The sequence below is a fragment of the Geotrypetes seraphini genome, chromosome 7 (assembly GCF_902459505.1).
Source record: "Geotrypetes seraphini chromosome 7, aGeoSer1.1, whole genome shotgun sequence".
Lineage (NCBI taxonomy): Eukaryota > Metazoa > Chordata > Amphibia > Gymnophiona > Dermophiidae > Geotrypetes > Geotrypetes seraphini.
This window is the reverse complement of record NC_047090.1, coordinates 157094238-157110777: the sequence shown is the minus strand read 5'-3', so window position 1 is coordinate 157110777 and position 16540 is coordinate 157094238. Positions and strand designations below refer to the sequence as shown.

General features: G+C 43.2%; 1 protein-coding gene across 3 annotated transcripts in view; it reads left to right on the top strand.

Annotated features, from left to right (window-relative positions):
- TDRD9 (tudor domain containing 9) overlaps positions 1-16540 on the top strand; it is a 318134-nt gene that overhangs the window by 255180 nt on the left and 46414 nt on the right. For all 3 annotated transcript variants that reach the window (XM_033952909.1, XM_033952910.1, XM_033952908.1), the window contains 2 exons: positions 278-430; positions 5527-5597. In XM_033952909.1, the coding sequence (XP_033808800.1) occupies positions 278-430; positions 5527-5597 (224 nt within the window). The remainder of the gene's footprint in view (positions 1-277; positions 431-5526; positions 5598-16540) is intronic.

Here is a 16540-nt window from a genome sequence, read left to right as displayed (position 1 = left end):
TTTTACATTGCCTACTATTTTTTCTTCCATTTGCTTCTTTGCTTTTCTGACTACTCAACCTGCCTCCCTTAACTTTTCCAGATATTTTTGCCCATCTTCCTCTTTCTGCGATCTTTGGGCTATAGGAGTTACACCTAAGTAATTGGCTCAGAAAGATATAAGAAACAATGGGGTGTGATCTTCTAATTTCAACCAGTATAAAAATTTAAGCAAAATACTTGCATATTGTATCTGTTAAAATATTTTCTAATTATGGCCTACCAAATTTTTTCTAAAGCAAAATCATGAACTGTTGAAGGAAATGTCTTCATCTGCAATGAAAAGTGACAATACGTTAGCATTGGGTGGCCTAAGGAAGAACAAAAAGTATCTCCTTGATTATCTGTTGGACAACTTTTCAGCAAATAAGCTTGGCAATCCAAACTGCAAGGTACAGTAATCTCAGAACCTTTAAAGCTGGTCAGCTTTAGGCATTACTACTGTGGACTCTCTCTCGTTCTCTAATTTTCTTTCTATAATATGAAGTTTTCCTCTTCATACTGTAATACATATATTCTGTAAAATGTTCTTAAGGGCTATCCTTGAACCCTGAAATTTGAAAGCCAGTACAGTGCAGTCTCGATTATTGGATGTCAGTGGGTCAGACCCATTGTCAAATAAGTGAAAAGTTGGATATTCATAAAGAAAGGCAGTAAAAGCAGGGTCCGGGGCCAAAACAAATTGTCTGATAGAAACATGATGGCAGATAAAGGGCAGATGGCCCATCCAATCTGCCCATCCACATCTCAGGTTGGAAACTTCCCTCTATGCCAGGAGTAGGGAACTCCGGTCCTCGAGAGCCGAATTCCAGTCGGGTTTTCAGGATTTCCCCAATGAATATGCATGAGATCTATTTGCATGCACTGCTTTCAATGCATATTCATTGGGGAAATCCTGAAAACCTGACTGGAATACGGCTCTCGAGGACCGGAGTTCTCTACCCCTGCTCTATGCTATGCGGGAAAACAGAAAGAGAAGCCATTCTTCTTAACAGCAATGTGATGATGTCACCAGGGGAGGGGGTGTCGGGTATGCTGGATGCTCAGATTAGCTAAGGTCAGATAATCGAGACTGTACTATATAAACATAGCTACTGATTTTCTTCCCTATTTGGCTGCTTGTAGCAGAGATAGAAGTGAGAGGAAGTCAACTGACAGGGGTTTTAGTTATGTTGATCTGTAACTAGTGCTCTAACCACATAGCAAGCTGAACATAAGAATATAAGAATAGTCATACTGGGTCAAACCAATGGTCTATCTAGCCCAGTATCCTGCTTCCTACAGTGACCAATGCAGGATACAAGTATTTGGCAGAAACCCAAATAACAGTGCTCCCCCGCAAATTCGTGGTCTGCGATCCTGGTCATTCGTGGTATTTTCCGACCGCGAATGACCAGGCAGGAGAGGGCAACCGGAGCGCAGGCGCTCCGGCTGCCCTTTTCTGTCTCCCCTGCTAAAAAACATATTCACGGTTTTTCAACATTTGCGGGGGTTCCTAAAACAGAATCCCCGCGAATATCGGGGGAGTACTGTACTAGCAATCCCAGGGCAAGCAGTGACTTCCCTCATGTCTCTCAATAGCAGACTATGGACTTTTCCTCAACGATCTCGTCTAAACCTTTTCTAAAACCAATATGCTAAGAGCTGTAACCATATCCTTTGGCATTGAGTTCCAGAGCTTAACTATTCCTCCTATCTGTTTTAAAAGTATTACCATGTGACTTCATTGAGTGTCCCCTAGTTTTTGTACTTTCTGAAAATGTAAAAAATTGATTCACCAGTTGAACGCCAATCAGGATTTTGTAGACCTACTACTACTAACTATCATTTCTATCAAGATGTACGCAGTACTGTACACTAAACACGTAAAAGACAGTCCCTCTGTCATATCCCCCTCATCTCTTTCTCTTCCAAGCTGAAGAGCCCTAATCTCTTTCGCCTTGCCTCATATGAGAGAAATTCCATCCTGTTATCATTTCAGTTGCCCTTTATTGAACCTTTTCTAATTCTGCTATATCTTTTTTGAGATATGGTGACCAGAATTTCAGACAATACTCAAGATGAGGCTGCACCATAGCATGATACATAGGCGTTATAATAAGCTTGGTCTTATTTTCCATCCCTTTCCTAATAATACCTAACATTCCGTTTGCTTTTTTGACTGCCACCGCACACTGAGCAGAGGATTTCAGCATATTGTCTACAATGACACCTAGATCTTTTTCTTGGGTGCGAACTTCTAAAGTGGACCCTAGTATTAGGTAATTATAATTTGGAGTATTCTTCCCAATGTCTTCTTTGTATTTGCCTACATTAAATTTCAGCTGCTATTTGGATGCTTTGTCGTCCAGTTTCCTAAGAACTTTCTGCAATTTTTCATAGTCCACATGTGTTTTAACAACTTTGAAGAGTTTTGTATCATCTGCAAATATGATCACCTCGCTTGTTCTGATTTCCAGATCATTTATGAATACAGTATGTTAAATAACACTGGTCCCAGTACAGACCTCTACAGCATTCCATTATTCATCCTCCTCCACTGAGAAAAATGGCCATTTAACCTTGCCCCTCTTTTTTCTATTAACCAGTTCCTAATCCGCAACAGAACACTGCCTCCTTTCCCATGGCTTTTCATTTTTCTCAGGAATTTCTTATGAGGGATTTCACACAGATACCCTACATCAACTGGCTCACCTTTAGCCACATGTTTATTCACACCTTTAAAGAAATCAAGCAAATTGGTGAGGCAAGACCTCCACTAGCTAAACCCAAGTTGACTCTGTTCCATTAAACCAAGTGTTCCATAATTTTATTTTTTTATAATAGTTTCCAATATTTTGCCCAGCACTGAAATCAGTCTTACCAGTCTGTTATTTCTTGGATCAATCCTGTTTAAAAATCTGCCTAACATTGGCTATCCTCCAATGTTATAGTGCCATGGATGATTTTAGTGACAGGTTAAAGATCGCTAACAGTAAATCAGCAATTTCATGTTTGAATTCTTTCAGTACCTTGGATGTATACCATCTGGACCAGGTGATTTAATCACTCTTTCAGTTCCTCCACATTATAACCTTTGAAAACCATCTCTCCTTCCATAAAGACCAAAGTAAATACAGTGGAACCTTGGTTTACGAGCATAATTTGTTCCAGAAGTATGCTCGTAAACCAAATTGCTCGTATATCAAAGTGAGTTTCCCCATAGGAATGAATGGAAACTCACTTTGATTCATTCCACCCCCCCCCCCCCAAGGCTACCGGCGCAGCTCCATACTCCCCCCCCCCCGCGATCCGGCATCCCCCCCCTCAAGTCATCCCCCCCCCTCCGTGATCTTACATGCTCCCCCGAGCACCAAAACAATATCCCTTACCCCGATTGGGCACCAGCACCAATGCACAGGACATGCCAGTGCCCGAAGATCCTCCCTCTTCTGTTCTGGGCTGGGCGGTGCATCGGCGATCCTTCCTCTTGCTTGTGCTGGGCTGGACTGGGCCTTGAGCATTTGCGCATGCTCAAGGCCTTCTGGTCTCGCTCTCTCTGAGATTCAGAATCTGAGAATCTCGGAGAGAGCGAGACCAGAAGGCCTTGAGCATTTGCGCATGCTCAAGGCCCAGTCCAGCCCAGCACAAGCAAGAGGAAGGATCGCCGATGCACCGCCCAGCCCAGCACAGAAGGGGGAGGATCTTCCGGCACCGGCATGACCTGTGCGTTGGTGCTGGTGCCGGAGCCCAATCGGGATAAGGGATATCGTTTTGGTGTTCAGGGGAGCATGTAAGATCGGGGGGGGACGACTCGAGTGGGGGGGATGCCAGATCGCGGGGGGTGGCACTTGTAAATCGAGTCAAACTCGCTTTCTGAGGCACTGATTTTGCGAATGTTTTGCTCGTCTTGCAAAACACTCGCAAACCGGTGCACTCGTAAACCGAGGTTTGACTGTAATTCATTCTGTCTCTCTACTATAGCTATATCCTCCCTGAGTAGCCTTTTTGCTCCTCGATGAACAAGCGGTCCCACGAATTCTCCCATAGGTTTTCTGCTTTTGATGTACCTGAAAAAGTTGTTACTATGAGATTTTGCCTCTGTGGCAAGTTTCTCTTCATATTGTTTTTTAGTCTTCTTTATTAATGCTTTGCATATAACTTGCCAGTGTTTGTTACTTCTTATTTTCTTCATTTGTATTCTTTTTCCATTCTTTAAAAGGGTGTACTTTTGTCTCTAATAATCTCTTTCACTTCACCTTTTAATCATGCCAATTCTCTCTTTCTCCTCTTTCCACATTTAATACGTGGATTATATAATGACATGGGGACAAATTTTTCCCCATCCCTGTGGGAACTCATTTTCCTGTCCCGGCAAGTTCTTTTCCTGTCCCTGCTCCATTCCTGTAAGCTCTGTCCTCTGCATACTTTAAATTCATAAGTGTTTGAAGTTTGTGCGGTGAAGGCTGAGCTTACAGAAATGAGACAGGGACAGCAACAAAACTCGTGGGAACAGGACAGGGAAATCGAGTTCCTGTGGGGACGGGGACAAATTTGTTCTCATGTCATTCTCTAACGTGGATTACATCTGCTCTGGACTTTCACGATGGTATTTTAAAATAATGTTCACATCTGATTTAAAGTCCTAACCTTTTCCACCAATTCTTTTAGCTTCTTTTTAACCATTTTCCTCATTTTATTGTAGTTGCTCTTTCAAATATTCAATGTTACTACAGAGATTTCTTTAGTGATATCACTTTGCATCCTGTTTGACTATATATTATGTATGTTATCCTTATAACCTGTTTTGCGCTCGTTGGGAAAGACGGGATATACAACAAAATAAATTAAATAATTTCTATCTCAGTGTCTTGCCTCAGCACTTTACCTTTCTCCTGTATATCCTGAAATTAAGAACTTCTTAAAAGATTACAGTTTTCTGCTAGTCTTGTTTTTTTTTTTCTTTTAAATATTTCCCATTTAGTTTTATATCTTTTCCTTCTGTATCTAAATACATTTTTATTAGCTCCTCTTATTATTTGAGTGGTAGTCTCTGATTTTTGCTTATTTGGTTGCCTTCCCTGCTTCTTTGTTTTTTCCTGACGATTTTGCCTATGGCATTTTTTAAAATAGGTTTTCTCAGTACTGACCTTTTTTTTTCTTAACATGTCTCTTTCCTTGGAGAATCATAGTGGTCTCTCGTTCTTCCCATTGTTGAGTCATTATCTTCTCTGTGATCCTAGTTGTTCATTGTTCCCTCTATCAGAAATCTAAAATCTGACAAATAATGGAGCAAACAGAAAGCAACAAATCTCTCTGCACAATCATTTTTGTTAAGTCAATCCTATTGAAGTTTGGGACTTTTATTTTGGTGTCTAGTTCAGTTGTTAGTGTTTTACTGAACCACACTGTACTGTGATATCTAAGCCTTAAATATTGAGTTGTGTTAAATAAATATGGCTAGTGATTTCATTGGTATTAATGTCCATAGTAAAATGTTTCTTTGCAGGTCATACTTCACGGTCCTTTAAATCCTTATGAGCTCCAGTTTCATAGCATGACACGGGTCTCAAGATTCAGGTATGATAGTTCTAGTTATAGCAGTGATTCCTGAACGTTTTGTTGACGTAATCCCATTTTTAGCAGGTGAAAATTTGTGGGACCAATCTTCCAATAAAATATACAGGACAAAGAAAGAAAAATATATCACTGTCAATACCCCTCTATAATCAATTTATTTCTCTTTATATTTTTGAATTGTGAAGAATCTTCTGTACTTTAATCTGCTTCAAAGTCAAAGGAAAAGAGCCTCAGAACCCCATATGCTGCTGCTATTTGTTTTAAGCAGACATACTAGAAAGGGTAGAAACCTGACTGGCTCAAGAAACCTCCTATCCCGACCTAAATACTTATGATGAGAATCAATTTGTCTTTAAGTCAGCTATTTAAACATTTATAATAACTGTCTTAATCATTCAAAAAAAACACTATGCAAAACAACTTCTCTAGATCGGGATTCTGATTTCTATTTGTGCTGTCTCTGTCCAGACCTGTTCTTGCTGACGAGAGCTAGCAGGTGTTTCGCTATTACAGCTGTGTCAGGGCAATGGACTTACTCGGTGGTATTTTCACTTGCTCACTGAGGCAAAATACAGTGGCAAAGTGCTTTTTTTTCCAGGCTCTTTCTCTTCCCCTTCTATTTTGGGCTCAACTTCCCAGATTGTTTATTTGAAAAAAGTTGTATCCTGCCTATGCTACAATTTTGGGCAGGTTACAAATAAACCATCCATAAAAAATCAAAACACAAAATAGACAATGAAATATCTATAATAATAAAATGTTAGCCGCGCATGCGCACTCTCGCTGCGTGTTCCCTGAGATCTGATCTGTCGTGCTGTGCCCGCGGTGAGAGTGCACATGCGTGCTTAATACGTCACCACACAGCAGGCGGAACATGGCGAAAGAGACAGCCGGGACCGAAGGAGCCAACGGCAGAAATCTCAGCTCGGGGAGCTGTAGCTCAGCCTCTTCAGACCCCGCCACTCTTCCTCTTCGGGCAGCAGGCTCCTCTCACGCATCCAGCGCCGCCGCTCGGAGGCCGCCGGGACAGAGCTGCGGCGCCAATCACCTCCACAAGCCCGCTCCGCTCCTCTGGTCTCCCCGGGCCCTTTTTTCCGGACGCGGCCGAAGTTCACCGCTAGCCAGGTCAGATTTTGAGCCCTCCTGCCTCTGCCCATAATTCGTTTCGGTTTTGAGTCCCGCGGACCAACCGACCAATAGAAGAGCCGTAAAATGCTGAGAGAGCCAATCAAAAATAAAGACGGAGGTCAAGGGCCGTTCCCGGACCCGCCAATCGGAACGCAGGGACGGCGACTGCGGCGCAGTTCGGGGGGTTTTCTCGGTTTGGGCAGAGCCGAGCGCGGGAGGCCGGTAGGTGGACGGTAGACCCATAGCGACCATCTGTCTATCTGCTCACAGCAGAGGAAAGACTCTGATGGATAGAGCAGCTTTCAGCTCTGTCTCTACTGAGATCCACCACAGCGTTTGGAGACCTGGGGAAGGGGGCACAACAAATACTGCACCCAGGGAGGGGGAGGGTGGAAAGATACAGGAGTGGGGGAGAAATGCTAGGCCTAAGGTTGGGGGAGCTGAGGAAAGGGAAAGAGAGAGAAATCTGGAGCATAAGAGAAGAGTGAAGAGAGGGGGCAGATGCTAGATTGGGGGGGCGAGTGGAGTTGCAGAAGGGAGAAATGCTGATCCAGTGGAGGGGAGGAGAGATAGATGTGTAGACTACAAAAGATGGGTGGGGGGTCAGGAGGAGGCAGGAGGAAGGGGAGGAACAAGGCAATAACGGAGCAGGCCAACCGCGGGAAGGGAAGGGGGGGGGGCCGAAGGCCAGACCGTGGGAAGAGGAGGAGTGGGGGAAATGCTGCTGCTGCACAGGGGCAGGGAAAGACACAGAAAGACAGACAAAGAAAGGGGCCAGAGAGAGAGACAGACAGAAAGAAAGACAGACAGACATATATATATTCTAGCACCCTTTAATGTAACGGGCTAAAAGACTAGTACATTAATAAAATACATAACAGATATAATCATGCTAATATTTTCTTGCCAATAATCACATCAATAAACATTCCAGTTAATCAACAAATCATCAAAACCTTATTGAGTAAAACAAGGAGAATGTAGCAATGAAGTCTCAGTTGATTTAGTGAAGATCCTTTCTTTACTTCATTCTACTGGAACATATGTAGTACTGTTAGTAGATTTTAAGTCAGTATATGCTGTCATGAATAAATGTGCTTTAATGATGTTCTAAAACTAGCATGAATAGACATTAGCCTTAACTCAAATGGCAGAGAGTTTCACAGAGCAGGTCCTGCCAAGTAGCATATGGATGCATGATATCTTTCCAGTCTTGTTTGCTTACATGAAGCTGTTTCAAGTAAAAATATGTTCACTGATTACAAAGCTCTGGCTAGGCAGTATAAACATAATAATGATGTAAGTGGCAATTACATTTCCTCATGTCAAGTCTTTGTCAATGAGGGAAAGATTATAGTTTATTTACATTTTTTATACTACCTTAATCAAGGAGTGCTGAAAAATTCTTAGCCCAACCAAGAAGGGAGTGAGGTGGAACAATGAAACTTACAAGTTATTCCACATATTCACCCCTAAGATCAACACACTTGGCATATAGTATCTGAAGTTTCTGTAACCCTTCCCAAAAATACTCTGATGTTTAAGAACATAAGAATAAGCCTTACTGAGTCAGACCAATGGTCCATCAAGCTCAGTAGCCCGTTCTCACAGTGGCCAATCCAGGTCACTAGTAGTACCTGGCCAAAACTCAAGGTGTAGCAATATTCCATGCTACCGATCCAGGGCAAGCAGAGACCTCCCCCATGTTTTTCTCAATAACAGACTATGGACTTTTCCTCCAGGAACTTGTCCCAACCTTTCTTAAAACCAGCTATATTATCCATTCTTACCACAACCTCTGGCAACGCGTTCCAGAGCTTAACTATTCTCTGAGTGAAAAAAAATTTCCTCCTATTGGTTTTTAAAGTATTTCTGTGTAACTTTATCAAGTGTCCCCTAATCTTTGTAATTTTTGATGGAACGAAATACTGAAATACTGTTCCACTGCTGCAATTGCCTCCGAATCACTCGAAAGTTGTCACCCTTTCAATTTTAATAATAATAACAACTTTATTTTTGTATACCGCAATACCACAAGCAGTTCAGAGCAGTTTACATAGGAAGAGCCTGTACACAGACAGCGATGTTACAGGAAAAAAACTTTCAAATTACATTGGTAAGCCGAGTTACATTACATTTTAAGGTTTGGAAGCAGAAAATAGTCAGATGGAACAAGATCTGGTGAGTAGGGTGGATGGTCTATGCACTGAAACCCCCCAACTGCGTCAAAACATTCATTGTTTTGCTAGCCTTGTGAGCAGGTGCATTGTCTTGCAAAAAGAGAACTCCTTTATGCAGCTTCTGTCTCCTTTTTTTCTTTCAATGCTTTCTTTAATTGGCACAGCAAGTTATAGTAGTATTCGGCATTAACTGTTTGGCCCCTTGGAAGATAGTCATTACAACACCTTCCTGATCCCAAAAGACTGTGGCCATGACCTTTCCTGCTGACTTTTGGGTCTTGAATTTCCTTGGCTTGAAGAGCCTGAGAGCCGCCATTGCATGGATTGTTGTTTTGTCCCAGGATCATAGTGGTTTAACCATGTTTCATCGACAGTTTGTTTATTGAAAGCTTCTGTAATGCTACTAATGACACGGGAGTCAATTCAGAGCAGTTTACATGAGCTTCTGTAATGGTGTTACAACACATTTCCTAGATATCTGTAGTGTCTCAGCAATTGTTTTAGCTGATATTTGCCAATCTGCCCAAATCAGGTCATAGATTTGGTCAATAATTTTGGTGTCAGGTCAAAAGCGCGCCGGGACAAAGGCGCGCCCAGACAATTGAGCGCAGTGCGGAGGCGCGAGCTGCTCTAAATTACTGTTTTTAGGGCTCCGACGGGGGAGCGTGGAGGGGAACCCCCCACTTTACTTAATAGACATCGCGCCGCATTGTGGTGGGTTTGGGGGGTTGTAACCCCCCACATTTTACTGAAAACTTCACTTTTTCCCTGTTTTTAGGGAAAAAGTTAAGTTTACAGTAAAATGTGGAGGGTTACAACCCCCCAAACCCCCCATAACGCCGGCGCGATGTCTATTAAGTAAAGTGGGGGTTTCCCCCCACGCCTCCCCGTCGGAGCCCTAAAAACAGTAATTTAGAGCGGCGTGTGCCTCCGCGCTGCGCTCAATTGTCCGGGCGCGCCTTTGTCTTTCGCGCCGTTGTCTATGAACCAATAATTTCAGGAGTTGACACCATTTGAGGCCTCCCAGATCTTGCTGTATCTTCAGTCATTCTGAAAGTTTGCACACCACTTCTTCACTGTGGAGTATGATGGGCATTTGTCACTCAATGTTTGCATCATACATTCATGGATTTCCTTTGGAAATTTTCTTCTGCAGAAATAGGAACTTTATGACAGCTTGGAGTTCCACACTTTAAAATTCTATACTTTCAATGCCAAAACATAGCATTATGATTCTGCAAATTGTCATGTTGCAAAATAACACTCTTTTCAGTTCTCTTTTCAGCTACAGTGGCAAAATAATATTCAGAATTTGATTGGGCTGAGAATTTTTCTTCACCCCCTTGTACTGACTTTCAGATGACACAACACTCGTAAGCAGCAGCAGCAAAGAAGACGTGCTGTATCTACTGAGAAAAGTAAAGAAGAAAGTCATAACATGGGATTACAACTGAACATAAACAAGACAAAGATCATGAACATAGAAAATTATGAAGATTTTGAGCTTGAAGATGACAGAATAGAAATTGTAAAGGATTTCAATCTAGGCTTTTTCGTAAACAAAGAAGCAACTAACAGAGAAGAAATACTCCGCAGAAGAGCACCAGGCTACTCTTCAATTAAGGCTCTTGAGAAAGTATTCAAAGGCAAGGAAATAACACTCCAAATGAAGATCAGACTTGTCCATGTACTCATTTTCTCAGTGGTCAATTACGGATGCGAAAGTTGGACACTACGGAATGTGACCAACCTGTAGCCAGCTTTGTCCCTGTAATAGATCAAAGCAGAGCACGGTCCCTGGTCAGGAGAGCTGACCAGGTTAAAAGTAAGGATATTGAAGTGGCTGACTACCCCTCAGACAGTGAGGTAGAGCAGGAAAGATATGAGCCCAAGAATATCCAGCAGAGAGTGCCATACCAGAATAAGTTCAGCAGAAAGTCTGTTAGGACTTTTACTGAGAAGTGGAGACCTAGTTCTGCAAGGTATTCACATTATCAGCCTAGGAGAAACCAGAGTTATTTCCCTAGGGATTTCATCCCAACCCTCCTGCTCCTAGGAGAGAGGGGGGAGGGCTATGACACACGTAAAAGCAGAGCCCTGGATCACAGAGAGGGAAGCAGGAACGGAGACACAGATGACAGACAAACAGCAAGGAGGAGCAGCAGAGGAAGCAGGAAGGTGAGAAGAGAAGTCTCCCTCCTCAGTCCCACAGCAGGGAGGACGTGGATATGGCAGAGGACTTCCCAAGCCTGAGCCCAACTGCTGAGAAAACTGAGGCCAAGGACACTACTGAATTGTGTCTGAAAGCTGACTATAACCCAGAGGAAATGGAGGTTATCCATAAGGTGAAGTGAAGCCAGGAAACTGCCTTTCTAAGCTGCGTTTGTGTGATGGCTCTCTGTAACCAGAGACCAGGTGTCACTGATTAGGGAGAGAAGGAAAACCACTCCGTTTTACTCTGGGACTGCCCGGAGATTGTTGTTTGATAAGGAACTGCATCTTTGATCGTGTGAAGCCTCTGTGTTAAAGCCTCTGTAAATTAACAACTTATCTAAAGCCCTGCTGTGCTCAGTCGGCTGGAAAGCTCAGCTGATGCTGATGAGCTCTTTTGGAAGGCAGAGCTCTGAACGGAGTCTGAGCTGGAAACTGGACATTTTACCCAGCAAGAGTAGCTGGGAAGCTTGTGACTTTATTTGCAAAGGTTGCTGTTTTACTTACCTGCTTAGTTTATGCAGTTTTGCTTTCATTGTTTGAAGTTTATTTTCACAGCATTTGTGTTTATTTTGAACCCTGGTGAAGAAGACTATCTTTAAAGCAGAGAAAGCCCAGAGAAATGCCTTTGTATGCCATACTTGGGCCTTAAGCCATTCTGACAACTGAATGATATATATTTCATTTTTACTTTTTGCCTGACATGCATGTCTTGAAGGGTGGCTGACGGTGTTCAGACCCCCTATCAAATAAAACCTGAGAATGAGATTTTGACCATACCTGAATTGTGTCTCCCTTTCTTGGCAAGCATATCTCAGTGTGTGGCCTGGGCAGACTAGGCAGGCGCCTAGGTCTGTTGTACTTGAAAAGCCTTCCTCTTTCCTGAGGAAGCCACGCCGACAGATCAGAGTACAGCCCAGCTAAACCGCCTGCCGGTCAGGGCAGGGGATAGTTGTGTGATAGGAAACAAGACAGAAAGAAGATTGACCTGTTTGATCTTTGGTGCGTAAGAAGGATTTTACATGTTTGTGGACTGCCAGAAGAACTAACAAGTCTTTTCTGGAAGAGATCAAACTGGCTATGTCACTCGAAGCCCAAATGATGAAGTTATGGTCACACTTGTCAGAAGAGAAAGATCATTAAAGAAGGACATCATGTTTGGGAAGATCGAAGGAACCAGGCAAAGAGGGAGATCTGCAACCAGATGGCTAGACACGTTGGGGATTAAGCTGGAGGATCTTACTGGACTAGCACTAAACTGATCTCTTTTTAGATCTGAAATTCATCAAGTGGCTAGGACTCAAAAACGAGTCGATGGCACTAACTAACTTAAACTTTAATGGTGCTGCAGTATTTATGGCCTCGCCAAGAATAGAGTTCCAAGATACTTGGTCCCCTAATGACTGAAAAGTAAAATCAGAAGGGAATAAAGAAGAAGAAGGTGAAAGAGTTTTGGGGTCCAATCTTGTTCAATGACTGGTACTTTGGAAGGAGAGGATATAAGTTTATTTAAAATATTTCTATCCCGCAAATCCAATAATGCTAAGCGGGTTAAAATAAATCTACTACATTTCTTTGAAGGGGTGAATAAACATCTGGATAAAAGTGAGCCAGTCGATATTGTGTATCTGAATTTTCAAAAGGTATTTGACAAAGTATATCATGAAAGCTGAAGAAATTAGAGTCATGGGATAGAAGATAATGTCCTGTTATGGATTAAGAACTGGTTAAAAGAGAAGGTGTTAGAACCAAGATGGCATCCTGAGCAGATGCTTGAATGCGAGCTTTGCAAGTCCTATCTGTTGGAAGCTGCTTTATTTGCGCCCTGATCCAGCTCTGACCTCTGCTCCGATTATGAAGCAGCCTATTTTGGAGGACCTTCAGGCTCTGATTCATTTAGAGAAGACACTGTCTTCTGCCCTACCAAGGAATGAGTCTATCTGTAGCAATAGTGACGGGGTTCTTTTGAGCCCTGCATCTGTATCAGCTCCACTGCAGCCCTGATCTTCTGCTAATGCTGGTTTGAGAAGCAAGAGATTCAGAACTGTATTCTCATCAGAATCCCACGTAGAGAGTCTCCCAGCTTTTGAATGCTCCCCTGCAGTTATTGGAAATGGAGGGGAAGACTTCAGAGCACAGGAACTACTGGCAGTGAGTACCCACTTATCCTTGGGGGAAGAACTTCATTAGGCATGGTGGCTGTGCATCCTAATATAGTCACTTTAGATTCTCTATGGAACGCCATGCTAACTTTAAATTTGTCTTTGGTTCAAGTGTTTGGGAATTTTTCTGCATAATTAACTAATGTTTCTGGAACACTGAGGCCCTCATTCTGCAAAGTACGTCCCGATTGTAGGTAGCTGTAGGCATCCTACAACTGTCTAATCAGCCAATCGGGAGGTACATTTTCTAAGAAAATGCTCCCCAGGCAGACCGCCTATATTGAAGGCACCTCTGGGAGCCTAGGGAGGCTCACAAGCTCGTCTAAGCTGCGTATCTCCCTAGCAGAGCAGGAGACGCTTACAATGTAGGCTAGCAAAATGGGCAAGGGATCTCCCTGCCACGATTAGTATAGCGGCCGCAGCTACGGCCGCCAGTCTCCCCAGCATCCCCCCCCCCGACGTTCGTGGCAGGAGGGTGCCCAACCCCTCCTGCCAAAAGAACCCGCCCCCCCCAAAGATCGCTGACAGGAGGGTACCCAACCCCTCCTGCCGGACCCCCTCCCAACGACACCCCCAAACAAAATGCCCTAACCGTCTTCCCCGGACCCCCCCAACGGCCTCCCCGAAGATCGCCGTCAGGAGGTTGCCCAAGTGCCTAAGGCCCCTCCTATAGCGGGAGGGGCCTTAGGTGCTTGGGCCAATCAGGCCCTAGGATCCTGTGGGTTAGGCACAGGAGGGGCGGGCCTGCCTCATTTGTACAGAGGTGGACCTGCTGACCGGACGGTAGGAAGACTCGTCCGGCCAACTTGGCGGTAAGCTTGAGGGGGGTTTCGTTGGGAGGATCTGGCAGGAGGGGTTGGGCACCCTCCTGCCGGCGATCTTCGGGGAGGCCGTTAAGGGGTCCGGGGAGGGCAATTAGGGCATTTTGTTAGGGGGGTGTTGGGGGTCCAGTGGGAGGGATTGGGCCCCCTCCTGCCGTGAACGTCGGGGGGGGGGGGGTTGGGGAGACTGGCGGCCGTAGTTGTGGCCGCTATACTAATCCTTGCCGCGATAAAGTATAGCGGCCGTGTCTAAATAAAAACCCGATTCTGTAACCGGCGTCTGCAACATGGACGTCGGTTATAGAATCGGGTTTACTTTAGGCGGGTTTTGTTCCAATTCTGTATAGGACGCCTGGGACGGGCCTGTATGCTCAGCTCCAGGTAGCAAATCAGCAAGGACTTAAAATGGCTACTCCTAAGGTTTCTGAATTATAGGAACTATGCAGTACCTTAATTAAAGATGAGATTTTCACTGCAAGGAAGATGGAATATTTGGAAAATCAGACTAGGAAAAATGTTTTGAGATTTTAAAACTTCCCTAAGTCATACTTATTTACATCTGTTGGTATGGTGAGGAAATATTTGAGGGAAGTATTGTTAATGCCACCTGAAATGTTGCCACTTATTGTGAGAGCTCAGTACTTGTCTATATCAAGATAAAGAGAAGAAGTCACGCATGAAACATCAGTGAGTGGGTTAAATCTGACAAGAGTTTTTGGAATCATTTTTTGGAAATAGTGATCCAGTGAATCACTTTATTCGTAACTTTTAAAATGGAGATGGACAGGAATATAGATCTTGAGATGTTTTTCCGTCATATGGATCAGATATTTTTAGTTTCCAAAATTAGAATATTTCTTAACATTTCTACATATACCCAGAAATGCTGGCAGGAATTCCTAGCTTTGTGCCATTGGGTGCAGTCTCTGTGAATTAATTTTTTGTTGAGATTTCCTTGTTTATGTTGTATTACTTGTGATGGTAAAGCTTTTGTCTTTATTGATCCTAAACACTTAGTAGATTTTTTGATTTCTAATGAGGACTTGAAGATGTTAGAGTGATAATCCCTTAGCGTTAGGGTAGAGTGTATAAGCAGGCTGATATGCTTCCCTAATTTCCCCCTGTTCTCCTTTTACTAAGCCGCGGTAGAGGTTTCTACCACGGCCAGGAGTGTGTAATGCTGTGAAGCTGCTCTGACACTCATAGAATTCCTATGAGCTTCGGAGCATTTAGGGCTCCTTTTACGAAGGCGCATTAGGGCCTTAACGCATGAAATAGCATGCGCTAAAATGTGCGCACTAGCCACTACCACCTCCTCTCAAGCAGGCGGTAGTTTTTTGTCTATAGCGCGCGCTAATCTGGTGCGTGCGCTAAAAACGCTAGCGCACCTTCGTAAAAGGAGCCCTTAGTGTCCTGGGCCGTGGTAGAAACCTCTACCACGACTTAGTAAAAGAGGGCCTTAGCTTTCTGCTCATTATGTATTAATTTTTCTTTTTGCTATATTTCTTTATCTTGGTTCTTCTTTTCCTTTAATGTGGACAAAGATTGTTGGTGACTAGGTTTTCTTGTTTTTTGCATTTGATTTTTCCAATAATTACATTGTTGATTTGATTGTATAATTGAAAATCTTTAAATAAATAAATAAAAAGAACAGGTTAAAAGATAGAAAACAAATGGTCAATATTCTCAATGGAGAAGTGAGGTTCTCCAGAGGTCTGTGCTGGACTGCTGCTTTCAGTGTTGTTGAGATGGGAATAAGTAGTGAGATAATTAAATTTATTAATGACACAAAGTTATAGTTATTCATAGTTGTTAAATTGCTAGAGGATTGTGAAAAATTGCAAGAGGATATTGGGAGACTGGGCATCAAAATGGCAGATGACGTTTAACATTATTTATTTATTTATTTAAAAATGTATATACTGCTAGAGGACTTCAGGTGGGGGAATGCAGCTGCTCACAACTCTCCTCATATAATCTGCTTTTGATTAGTGGCATAGATACTGACTCAATACCCGATATTGAGTAGGGTGACTACCTTCATCCACAGCAGCGATATTTGGCTGTGCAAGTGTCCAGATGGCAGCAAAATTTTCAAAGAAAGGTCAGACCAAGCACTCGATGGGAGATACCAAGATGGTGGAGGTCTCTCCATTGTTTCTGTCACCAAATTTAGAGTGGACAGCAGAAATCACGGCGGAGGTTAAATCCGCCATGGAGCTTACAGTTGGTTGGCAACTGCAACAAATCTTATATAAATTCGATGCAATGGACCAGTGCTTTATTACTTTCACCTTGGATATGAAAGAAGTACAAGAGAGAGTTAGCACAATGAAGGACAATATACAACCATTGGCGGAGGATAGCAAACAAACCAAAAAGAGATTGGATGCTGTGGAGGCGAAACTAGATGATTTAGAGAGCTGATCTCACCAAAATAA